Raw genomic sequence first — 12,503 nt, 5'->3', positions numbered from 1 at the left:
TCAGTAGCTGCGGCATGTGAGCTCACTGGTTGTGGCTCACGGGCTCAGTAGTTGTGGCACACGGGCTTAGTTGCTCCGCGGCATGTGGGATCTCCCCAGACCAGGGCTCGAACCCATGTCCCCTGCATTGGCACACGGATTCTTAACCACTGCGCCACCAGGGAAGTCCCTACTTTCTGTTTCTTTTAATATGACTATTCCATATTAGCTTATCATTATGATCCCAAGACCTTTGTCAGTTTTGTATGTTGTAGTTATCTTCTCCTACTCTGTGGCTTGCCTTTTAACTCTCTTAATGTTGTCTTTTGATGAACAGAATTATTAATATTTTTCTTTTATGGTTTGTACTTCTTTGTCCTTCTGATGAAATATATCCTTATCCACCAGAAATGAAGATATTTGCTTATTTATCTTCTAGAAGTTTTTTAGCTTTTCCATTCACATTTGGATTTAAAGTTAACCTGGAACTAATTTTTCCGTGTTTTTTTCCCCAGTTGACACCTTACAGGTATCAAAAAGTTTATCCTTTCTCCACTATTCTGTAGTACCACTTTTGTTATAAATTAAATGTCCATATACATATGTTTATTTCTGGGCTGTTATGTTCAATTGTCTGTTTTTCTGTACTTGCACAGTATCACACTTGTCTTAATTATTGTAGTTTTGTAATAAGTTTTGATATCCAGTTAGAGTAAATCCTCCAAACTGAGATTTCTTCTTCAAAAATGTGATTTTCTGTTCTTGGCTTTTTGCATTTTCTGTAAATAGTTGAATTTGTTTTTGATTTTTCCACACTAAGTAACATGATAGAATATTGATCGGAGTGGCATTGAGTCTATCCATTGGTTTGGAGGAATTGAAATCTGTTATAACATTGAGTCTCTCAATCTGTGGGTATGGTGTATCCTTTCATTTATTTGGTATGTGACCTTAGACAACTGACATACTTCCTATAAGTCAGTAGGTTTATTTTACGCTCTTGAAAGCTTCTTTATTTATTTCTTTTTGGCTGTGTTGGGTCTTCGTTTCTGTGCGAGGGCTTTCTCTAGTTGCAGCAAGCGGGGGCCACTCTTCATCGCAGTGCACGGGCCTCTCACTATCGTAGCCTCTCTTGCTGCGGAGCACAAGCTCCAGACGCTCAGATTCAGTAGTTGTGGCTCACGGGCCTAGTTGCTCTGTGGCATGTGGGATCTTCCCAGACCAGGGCTCGAACCCGCGTCCCCCGCGTTGGTAGGCATATTCTCAACCACTGCGCCACCAGGGAAGTCCTATTTTACACTCTTAAGACTGAGTTAAAACATTGGAACTCACCCTTTCAGAAAGTAAAGATTGTTAGAAAGGTGTGCATTCATTCCCTTTTGACAGGTTTTGTAGAACTTTCTTTTAATTGCTTAAAATTAAGAGTGGTTAAGGAAATATTATGAAAATTCTTATTTTATGATTTTTGAAAATTTATCTCCTTTCAAAATAAGCCCCTACATTTATTTTATCTTTATTCAATCTCATCTTTTGTCATCGCACATTGCATGACCCTACTTGTTCTTCTTTCATACTGAGTAGATTTTCTCCCATTCTGCTGCTGCTTTTCTAGTGACTTTTAAAATCTTTGAATGCTTATATGTACTCTGTAACAACATTTACATTTCTCATAGCATAGTTACACCCTTATGCTTAATCTCAACATTTCTAACATTAATATCTAATGTTTATCTTTGGATTTTGGTTTTATCAGAATGGCAAAGCGGAAATGGCCTAGTCTATGCACATGTCAACATAGAAGTATTTCCATATTTAAATTTTGAAATCTCTTCTTCATTAAATATATGTATGTATGATAAATGCTAAATTCTTACTTGATATCCTAATTATTAAAAAAGATAAGGAAAGAGATTTGGGGATGTGTGTATGTGTATAATAAAAGATACATGTATATAGAATAGTGACAACAGTGGTTTTATGTGATCTGAACCATATTTATTTCAAAATATTTGTAAGAAAAGCTAAAACTTTAGACAAATCTGCCTGTTTGCCATGCGGAATTCAAGCAACAGTAAAATAATTGGACGAAAATTTCAAAAGATTTTACTTTACTAAGAGTATGTGGCCTTTGTAAAATAAGTTTATCATATAGATAAGAAAAAGAACTATTTGTTTTTCAAGGAATAGTTGTTTATCCATTCACTGTAAATTTTTAATGGTAGCTTTTGCCTGTTTTATTTAGTCTAGCATTCTAAAGAAATGCTTATGCTTTACAGAAAGGAAAAAAATGTTTGAGATACCCAGTAAAGAAACCTTGTATGTTTAGAAGTAAGGTTCATATTTCTATAAATTGGTATATATAAAACTGGAGAATGTAGCATACTTTACACTTGAGTTTTTCAATACCTATAATCTCTAGAATTGCACTCATGGTCCTCACTACTATTCTCTTTTAGGTTAAAACTTTGCTTACTAATTCAAGTTTTAAAATTTAATATTTGTGAAAAGTCACTCCTGCTTTAAATAGTAGATGGTGTTGAAGTGGCTTAAGGACTGACTGTAAAGTCATGTTCACAGCGTTGACGCATTTGTATTGATCAAGGCTTAGCTCTATCAGTGTGCCTTGCCACGCTACCCGAATTTCCTGATTCTCGAGAATGCCGTGAAAGTTTGCACAGTATGATTAACAGCGTCTGTCCCTCCCGAATTTGTTTTGCAGGTACTCTTTGAGCACATCAAACTCTTCCATTGCGGCTCTCCTCTGTGCCCTTTACCCGCACTTCCCAGCTCACAGCACTGACAACCGGTGAGTCTAGTGATTTTCCTCATGTGATCTTTCTTAAGTTCTCTAAGGGGGTAAGTTGATTGTGTTTTGGCTCCATGGATTTGTTTCCAAATTAGCTTTATTCTGTTCTTCAACTTAGTTATCTCCCTGGGTACATCTTTTAAAAAGTTTTCTCTCACAAAATATTAAGCCGGAAGAGAGCTTTGGGCATCTGATGACTGATCAGTCTTCTCCCTCTCTCCAGGCAATAGAGCTGCTGCTCTAAACCCAGAAGTAAGGCAGACAGGGTTATCTTTAGGGAAAAACTCATCATGCAAAAGAGAGCAGCTAAGAGAAGATGAATGTGTTTGGGCAAAATTGTTTAGTTCCAAGAGAGGAATTTGTCTGATTTAGTGGCAATGTCTATATGAATTCTGTGTTTTCTCTCTTTTACATGAATGCTGAGAAGTTGTGTATGATTGACAGAGAAGGGACAGAAAAGCAAAATGCGGCAAAGAATTAGACAATTTAGAAGTGGAAGTAAGCAACAGAACCTCAAACATGTAGAGGTGGCCTGATGATACAAAGCTCTGCATATGGTCAAGTTTTCGATATGTTTAAAAAGAAGGGGATTCCTTGGCAGTCCAGTGCTTAGGACTTAGCGCTTTCACAGCTGGGGCTTGGGTTCAATCCCTGGTTGGGGAACTAAGATTCTGTAAGCTACACAGCATGGAAAAAAAAATTATTTCCTTTATGGCCAAATAATATCCCATTATATGGATAGAGACACCATTTTGTTTATCCACCAGCCCCTGGCTCGAGCATTATGGGGAGCCAGGAGCCCCAAACGGCTGAATCTGCAGCCCCTCAGGGCCTCTTCGCCCTTGGAAAAAGCCTCTCGGCAGGTCCTGGCCATGGTCCTGGAAGATGTCGTGGCTGCCCACATGGTCCCCCTGGTGCCCCAAGAGGAGATCTCCAGCCCACGGCACCGCAGCAACCGTCAGGATTCTGTCCGTAGCCACGCAGGCGGGCCACGTGGTCCCCACAGGCCAGGCCTTCCGGCCCACTGCCCTTATGCCCAGAGCCCTTGAGCTGTGTCCGTCGGCCCTCTTCCACCCTGCGGCAGCCATCAAGGACAACACCAGGCCCAGAGGAGGGCCCTTCACAAAAGGTGGACCAGGCCCCCCAGCCCACGCGGGTGGTGATGCTAGAGGACATTGCCAGCTCCAGACCCCCAGCGGAGGGCTTTGCCAGTGAGACTCCAAGCTTCATCATCCCAGCAAAAAGAGCTGGGTTCACCAGCTAAAGCCTCTGCCCAGGAACCTGGAACCCCCACTCCAACCATCTTCCCTGTCTGCAAACCCTCCAGAGAGCCCACCACCAGCCACAGATCCTCTTCTGGAGCCCTCATCGACCCTACCACCATTTGGCCTTTTACGCCCCCGCCTCAGTCCCTGGGGCTTGGCCCCACCTTCCATTCCGTTTGCTCCAAGCAGCAGGGCTTTGCTGACATCTTCCTCAGCCCTTCAAAGCCCCCTGCCCTCATCACCCCCATGAAGTTGGTGTTGAAGATTGTCATGTCAGAGGCCGAGCAGTTCGGGGCTGCTGAGGGCACTGCATCTATCAGTCCCCGGCTCCCTATCTGCCAGTGGTGGGCTCAAGACCAGAATCCCCCAGCACCTCTCCCTAAGCCCTCTCTGGGCCAGTGCCACTCCTGCCCTGGTCGGAACCCCCGACCCACCCCACCCAAGCCGGCCATAGCCTCGGCGGCACACTGCGTGGCGGAGAGATGGCCTGAGCCCCACCACCCCCTTGGCCCTGTCTCTGGAAAGAGGTCTTCCCTCTTGGAGGGGGTGGAGGTCTCCTCCCCTCATCACATCTTGCTCGTCTACTGTGTCCACTTTTTCCTTCTTTGAACCTGCAGCATCCAAGTTGAGCTCAAGAGGAAGGAGCCAAGGGCCTCAGAAGACCAGGTGCTTTCAGACCCCAAGACCAAGACCATGGGAAAGGCTTGCAGAAAGAACCACCAATACTTCGTTTCCCTATGAGTTTCAGGCCTAGCCAATCTCTGTTTGTGGAGGAAGGGAAGAAAATAGCTCCTTATATCCCAGTGACATCCTAGGTGCTTCGTTAGCTCAACTGAAGGCACCCCCAGGGATCTGCCCAGAGAAGGAGCAAGAGAGGGAGCACTCATTGCAGCCACAGCCACTGTTCAAAGCTGCAGCCTAACACAGAGACGCTAATGACAGAAAGGCAGCTGCTTTATAAAAGTAGCCTGGTCTGAAGTTCCTAATTCAGTGATACGTGGTGCATGAGACTATTGTTGTGAAATTAATAAAACTCGGACAGGTGGGCTGTCATTTGTCAGTTGAGGGAAGGGTGTTTTGAGTTGTTGAAGTCAGCTATTGGTTAGGGTACAAGGGAGAGCTGCCCTCACATGTTGCTGGTCAGAGTATCAGCTATTTTAAACAAAGCAATTTGGTGATAAGCACAAGAACCTTTATATAACTGATATGTATCAGTATATGTATCCGTTTCTTCTGGCGTTGATTGATTTTGTTTCTGGTAGATTTATAGGAGTGGGTAGATTTGGGTGGGAAGAGGGAGGGTATTGCTATAACTGCAGTGAAAGCAAAGTAAATTTGAAGTCTCACTTTATCCTTTTATGGAATCTTAAAATGTAATAGCTTTATATGTGTTTGAATTCTAAAATATAAATTTTAAAGTTAAAAAAACCTTTTTTTGAAAACTCAGAAGAGCACACACACAGCAAGAATAATGTTCCCCATTAATGTCACCCATTAATTTTCGGTGTACTGTGTTCTGGGTGTGTGAGTATGTATTTGTGTATAGGGATGTATATGGAGAAGAGCTTTGCTGTCTGAGGAAAACTGTCATGCTTTCTTTCCCCCTTTTCCCTACCAAACCTTAAGAAAAAGAAAGAAAGAAAGAAATAGATCCCATAGAAGGTAAAAGGAGATGCCTGTGTTGAGCAGAAAAGGATTTGAAACATTATAAGTGATCAATTTATTACTAAATATTTTCATGTTTAGATAATTTTTACTTCCCTATAAAACCTCTTCACTGTGAAGACTCAAAGAATTCTTGGGTCAAGGGTCACGTATCTAATTTTTTAAAGAGAATTTCTCCATTACCTTTTTTTTTTTTTTTTTTTAAACATCTTTTCTCCCATTACTTTTTAATTGAACCTCATCATCTTCCTTTAGGATTGCTGTCCTGAGAAGGTATCACTTGGCTCTGACTTGGTTTAACTCGTAGACCACAGCAGATTGTAGAGCTCATGTGCCGTCACCTGTTTTTTTTTTTTTTTACCACCTTTCTGTGTTTTCTCTGAGCAGGTATCACCTCCAGGCTCTGCGGCATCTGTATGTGCTGGCTGCAGAACCAAGACTTCTCGTGCCCGTGGATGTGGACACAAACACGCCCTGCTATGCCCTCTTAGAAGTGACCTATGAGGTAGCGCCCTCCCCCTGTTGTTGATTTGTAATTTTATTGCCACTCATCCATCTTTGCAAACCCAAATATTTTGAAAGTGTTGTCCTTTAAAAGATGACAGTAGTGAGTTGAACTCTCGTAAAACTGGAAGCTTCCAAAGTTCTTGTACATTCTGCCGGTCCGTTCAGGCTCATTTGTAGTCTATGGGTGTAATATTTTAGAGACCATCAGCTGCTCTTTTTCCCGTTGCGGAGCACAGGCTCCGGACGCGCAGGCCCGGCGGCCATGGCTCACGGGCCCAGCCGCTCCACGGCATGTGGGATCCTCCCGGACCAGGGCACGAACCCGTGTCTCCTGCATCGGCAGGCGGACTCCCAACCACTGCGCCACCAGGGAAGCCCCGATCAGCTGCTCTTTTATCTTTAGAGCTTGGAGTTTGAAAATGTCCTTGTTAACTTTACGCAGCTGATAGCGGTGTTCTAAAAAAACGAATTCTGTTAGAATGATTCTTAGATTTGTTAGCAGAGTGCTTTAAAGCCCAAGGTTGTATATGTGATGAGAGATCTTTGATTTAGATGTACAGATAGATTACAAGTCATGTATCCTTCCTTCAGAAAATTGTTAGGTACCTTCCATATATCAAAACTGTGCTAGGCTCTGGGGTACAAAGTTGAGATGACATAGCCATTTTCCTTAAGGAACTTCTTTCACTGGGGAGTCAGGCACAGATGCACTAAGAACAGCATGTGAAAATTGGAGGTTTGTGTGGGATGCAGGGGGAGTGGAGACGTGGTGCTCCCATCCAGCATCTCTGGGGGTTGGAAGGCCGTCATAGTAGACATGGTGTCTGGGCTGAGATTTGCCAGCTAAGCTGGGCACGTTCCCAGGAGAGGAGACAACATGCAGAAACCCAGAGTACTCTCAAGTGCAGAGCTTCAGTACTGCTGGCAGGTGAAGTGCAGGGCTCAGAGTGCTGGAAGGTGGTGCTAGCTCTGCAAAGATTGTAGACAGTAGCCCTTCCAGACTTGAGTATCAGAGAGGATTTTGAGCCATTTGACAATCTGTCTACAAACTGCAGGGAAGGGGAAGTGTAGAGTGATGTTCTTTTTGTACTTTTCCCTGACTATATAGTGAACTGTGACTCTTCTTTTACATTTGTAAAGGGCACTCAGTGGTATGAACAAACCAAAGAAGAATTGATGGCTCCTACCCTTCTTCCAGAACTCCACCTTTTAAAGCAGGTAAGTAGGATGTGAATAGGGAGATTTATCCAAGGGGTAAATTCAATCAGAACAGCATAGCATTTAAAGATAGCTAAATAAAAGTCTATGCTTTCTCAGTGTTTTATAAGAAATAGGAAAGCAGTACAGGAGGAATAGTCCTGAGGAATAGAGAAGGTCTTTACCGATGGCTGAGATGGCCTGAGAACATGATTCACTTACATGTTCGTCTGGAGATGGGGCTTGTTAACCTCTCAGTATCTCTTCCTAGCCCATTTTATTTTTATTTCCTCTGAGAAGCATGGGTTTCATTTTATCAAACTAGCACTTTCCCAGCATTGGATTGACTGTTTACATTTATCTTGGCAGATTAAAGTTAAAGGCCCACGATACTGGGAACTGCTCATAGATTTAAGCAAGGGAACCCAACACTTGAAGTAAGTATATAGAATTTCTCAGATGTGTCTGTGAAGGGAATAGAAATATATGGGAAGGTATAAATTATAGATTATTATGTAGAATGCTCCTTGTCACCCTTTAATGTCATCCAGGACATATGTAGTGTTGAATAAAGTGGTCTGTATCTTTGAAACAGTTTGTATTAGAAAGTAAAATTTTAAATTTAGAAGTCAAATCCTATTTATATTAATTCATTGAGAAACTTGAAGTGACTTAAATTGGGACAGTAATGGAATTGTCTTTTGGAGAAATAATGAAAGATTTAGTTTAAGAAAATGAGGCTGATTTATATGTCTACAAAGGGAACTTTGTAACGGTGTTTATCAGACCACGTCTTCTGTTGCATCTCTTTACCATTCTCTTGTTATATTGCTCTCATAAAATTGAGGTTATGGTAGATTGCTTTTGGGTAGAAATAGTCATATGCAAGTAATTACTTTGAAGAACAGAGAGTGTTAATAATTTTACACTTCAATTGGTGAATAATTTTACACTTCAATTAGTGTGTAAATTAAGTCTTTAAATTCCCAGAAAGTTTAACAAGCTTGTAACAGTTTTTAAAGTATAGTCCTCATTTTTGTTTCTCCCAGACTATCTATATAGTAGCTGTTTTCTGTATTGTTCTGTCTTAGATTTGCAGCATCCTTTTCTTTTTGCTATAAACCAATCAATAGATATTTAAGGGAATATGAAGACATGTTAGATAAAATACCTCCTTTGAAGTCCACACTTGAGCTGATAGTCAGAATGACTTCTTATTTACCAGGTCCCGTGAATCTAGATGGCAGGGAAAAGCAGAACCTGATTATGACTTTCTTGTAGGGACTGATTGAGTTTAGACACAGTAAATGATCATATATCTTAGTGGAAAGTGGTGAAGACTTCACCTCATGTGAAGTCTTGTTTAAGACTTCACTTGTTTACCAATACTATTATTGGGAAACACTACATTCCCAGCCAACAACTTCCAGTAATACCTCATATTAAATTCATTCTTGTTTTCTTTCAGGTCAATTCTTTCCAAGGACGGGGTTTTATATGTTAAGCTCAGAGCAGGTCAGCTCTCATACAAGGAAGATCCAATGGGGTGGCAAAGTTTGTTGGCCCAGACTGTTGCTAACAGGAACTCTGAAGCTCGGGCTTTCAAGGTAGTAATTGGTAAAAACTGAAGGATATTCTCATCTGAAGAAAAAAATATTTATAACTTTGTGTGATGATGGATGTCACCTAGATTTATTGTGGTGATCATTTCTCAATATATACATATGTTGAATCATTATGTTGAACACCTGAAACTAATAAACTGTTATATGTCAATTATATCTCAATTTTAAAAACCCCCAAAATTGAATGATGAAAGGGAATAGGTTCAAATCCCACTAGTCCACCCAAAGCATATACTTCTATGATAATAACATTTATGGTACCGTTTAGGTAGATCTGCTCTCTCTAATCATTGCAGATTATAAAGGATGAATGATCTTGGGCCTGTTGGCTGTTTTCTGTGACAACCATTATAAAATATGGGCCATCTGCCAGGACTCTAAGGATGATTTACATTTAGTGGCAGGGACAGTCAGAATATATCTTAACACTAAAAAAAATTTAGCTTAATAATTAATCCTCAAATCCATTAAGATTTACTTAAGACATGACCCAAATAAAAGATTTTTGCAAGGTAGCACTTATTAGTTGTTATGACTGAGCCTTTATAATAGCTTCCAGGGAATAAATAGGTATAGTTGACATCAGTGAATTTGGTTTGTCAGTATTCAATAGATTCTCTATGAAATACTTTTTTTTTTTAAGATTATTTTGGTGTGGACCTTTTTGTTTTTCTAGGTCTTTATTGAATTTGTTACAATATTGTTTCAGTTTTATGTTTTGGTTTCTTGGCCAGGAGGCATGTGGGATCTTAGCTCCCTGACCAGGGATTGAACCCACACCCCCTGCATTGGAAGGCGAAGTCTTAGCCACTGTACTGCCAGGGAAGTCCCTATGAAATACTTTTGAAGGATTCTGGGGCAAAGTTTAACTTGAATTAGCACTGTTGCTTTGATTTATAAACTAGGGCCCATCTCGAAGATCCTAATCCAATTTATAAAGAAAATAGATAAGTTTAGACTTGAGTTTGAATGGGTCAAATTTATAAAAATTAAAAGACATCTCCATTTCCTTCCTGCTGGGAGTTCAGAAGTAAACTGTAACTCGGTGGAAAATGGTAATACCTTCATATTCTGTTTTCAGTCTTGAAACTTGAGTGATAGTCCTCCTCACCCTTCCTTCCAATTTTTTTATTGTGCTAAAGTACACATAACATAAAATATACTGGCTTAACCCTTTTAAATGTATAGTTCATTGGTACTAAGTACATTCATAATGATGTGCTGCCACTACCACCATCCATCTCCACGACTCTGTTCATCTTGCAAAACTGCAGCTCTGCCCCCGTTAACACTAACGCCCCACTCCCCCTTTGCCCAGCCCCTGGCAACCACCGTTCTGCTTTCTCTCTCTATGACTTTGATGACCCTAGTGACCTTATGACAGCATTTGTCTTTTTGTGAATGGCTTATTAGAGTGATACTCTTTTTTTCCTTACCTTTTCAGTAACAATTCTAGTTTCTAGTTTGCCTTTCAGTTCGTTAAGGAAGGAGGGGGAAAGCCTTTTTTGGGTGAGTTGTATAAGAAGCACCTGTTTTGATAAATCAGTAGCTCACGGTAGCTTGTGCAAAAAGTTTCTTAAAACTTCTCAGCAGAACAGGTTGACGAAGCTCTAGCAAGTTTTACCTTGGGTTTTGTGGGAACGCTGTGGGAAAAAAATAAGGTAGGTTATAGGTGCATGCATTACAGTTTGAGTAGTAATGAAAAAAAATCTTTATTATCTCACTTATGCTTGTTTGTTTGTTTATTTTTTAGCCTGAAACGATTTCAGCATTCACTTCTGATCCAGCACTTCTGTCATTTGCTGAATATTTCTGCAAACCAACTGTGAACATGGGTCAGGTATGTATTATGTAGTTTGCTAGACTTTGTTGTTTCTATCTGTGGACCACCAAAAAAACCTAAAATATCCATATCTAGCTTTGATATTGATAATGTGCCTCAGGCACATTGGATGATTTTTGTTTGGCAAGTATAGATTTTTCATAGTCTAAAACTATTAAATTCAGTAACTTCCTACCTTGATAGAAGAAAACAACTTAAAATTCCTAAGACATTAGTTTTTTTTTTTTTTTTTTTTTTTTTTTTTTTTTTTTTTTTGCGGTATGCGGGCCTCTCACTGTTGTGGCCTCTCCCATTGCGGAGCACAGGCTCCGGACGCGCAGGCCTAGCGGCCATGGCTCACGGGCTTAGTTGCTCCACGGCATGTGGGATCTTCCCGGACCAGGGCACGAACCCGTGTCTCCTGCATCTGCAGGCGGATTCTCAACCACTGCGCCACCAGGGAAGCCCCTAAGACATTAGTTTTGATAGGTGATACTTCATGTCCATTCTTGTACTAATTCATGTTTTCAGTGTTTACTACCCTTCTCTTGTTTTTACATAATTTTATAAATTTTGTTTTCTATTTGTTTTGTAACCCTTCTTTTTGTTGGTCATAAAACCGTTCTCTTAAGAGTTCAAAGGGTACTTGCTGGTAGATCTTTGATTTAATCCATCATTTCACATGGCAAGGACTGGATGTAGGAATTAGAATATCCAGGATCGATGGCCTATTGCCTGCAAGTGTGTGTAGCCTTGGGAAAATTTTTCAACCTCTTTGAGATGTAGTTTCCTTATTTCTAAAAGTGGGATTATAATAGAACCTACCTTACATTGTTGCTTTGAAAGTTAAGTGATATAACCTTCCTGCCACTTACTGAATTTTCACTGTATATTGGGTACTCTGCTCAGTACTTTTTGTAATTTTTTCCTTTAATTCTGACCCAGAGGGTAGGCACTTTATTGTTGTGGGTTTACAGTTGGGGATACTGCCAGTGAGAGATGTCACATGCCCAAGATCACACAACCAGTGAGGGCTGGGGCCTGCACTCAAGACCACAGGTCTCTGGTGAAAACCCATGGCTGCCCTTAACCCCAGCTGGGCTTGCTGTGCAGGCTTCCCCTAACCTGTTCTGCTCAGTGTTTCTACTGCATCTTGGTGGATCCTGGGTGACCTTTCTGGATTCTGTTCTTGCCAGCCCAACCCAAGACATAGCTCTGTGATGTCCTGTCTGCTCATTTTACCCAGCTTGGTTCACTCCTCTCATCCACAGCACTTATAGCCTTAATTTTGGTTATATTTTATGCGTGTTTAATATTGCATGCACTTTGATTTTATAAAGACCTAGCTGTTTTGCCCTTTTATATCATTCACTGCAGAACTTAAGAATGGGTCATAGTAATTGCTATACAGTTGTTTTTCGAATTGATTTTGGAATATACATTGATGTGCTACAAAAAGATTCTGACTTTCCACAGAAACAGGAAATTCTGGATCTCTTTTCTTCAGTACTCTATGAATGTGTGACCCAGGAGACCCCAGAGATGTTGCCTGCATACGTAGCAATGGATCAGGTATGGTTCAAAACACCTATTCCAGTTCTGATGAGATTTATCCTGTACTTCACATAACATATGAA

The 12,503-nt window shown here is 40.8% G+C and overlaps 1 protein-coding gene and 1 pseudogene across 3 annotated transcripts in view; both read left to right on the top strand.

Moving 5' to 3' along the window:
* ANAPC1 (anaphase promoting complex subunit 1) overlaps nucleotides 1–12,503 on the top strand; it is a 98,221-nt gene that overhangs the window by 72,937 nt on the left and 12,781 nt on the right. For all 3 annotated transcript variants that reach the window (XM_059079069.2, XM_059079066.2, XM_067007232.1), the window contains 7 exons: nucleotides 2,699–2,785; nucleotides 6,103–6,220; nucleotides 7,363–7,440; nucleotides 7,789–7,856; nucleotides 8,888–9,026; nucleotides 10,798–10,884; nucleotides 12,343–12,438. In XM_059079069.2, the coding sequence (XP_058935052.1) occupies nucleotides 2,699–2,785; nucleotides 6,103–6,220; nucleotides 7,363–7,440; nucleotides 7,789–7,856; nucleotides 8,888–9,026; nucleotides 10,798–10,884; nucleotides 12,343–12,438 (673 nt within the window). The remainder of the gene's footprint in view (nucleotides 1–2,698; nucleotides 2,786–6,102; nucleotides 6,221–7,362; nucleotides 7,441–7,788; nucleotides 7,857–8,887; nucleotides 9,027–10,797; nucleotides 10,885–12,342; nucleotides 12,439–12,503) is intronic.
* Nucleotides 3,520–4,791, top strand: LOC136792197 (proline-rich protein 14 pseudogene; annotated as a pseudogene).

Source organism: Kogia breviceps, chromosome 11, assembly GCF_026419965.1.
Source record: "Kogia breviceps isolate mKogBre1 chromosome 11, mKogBre1 haplotype 1, whole genome shotgun sequence".
Taxonomy (NCBI): Eukaryota; Metazoa; Chordata; class Mammalia; order Artiodactyla; family Physeteridae; genus Kogia; species Kogia breviceps.
This window is presented reverse-complemented; position numbering and strand designations above follow the sequence as displayed.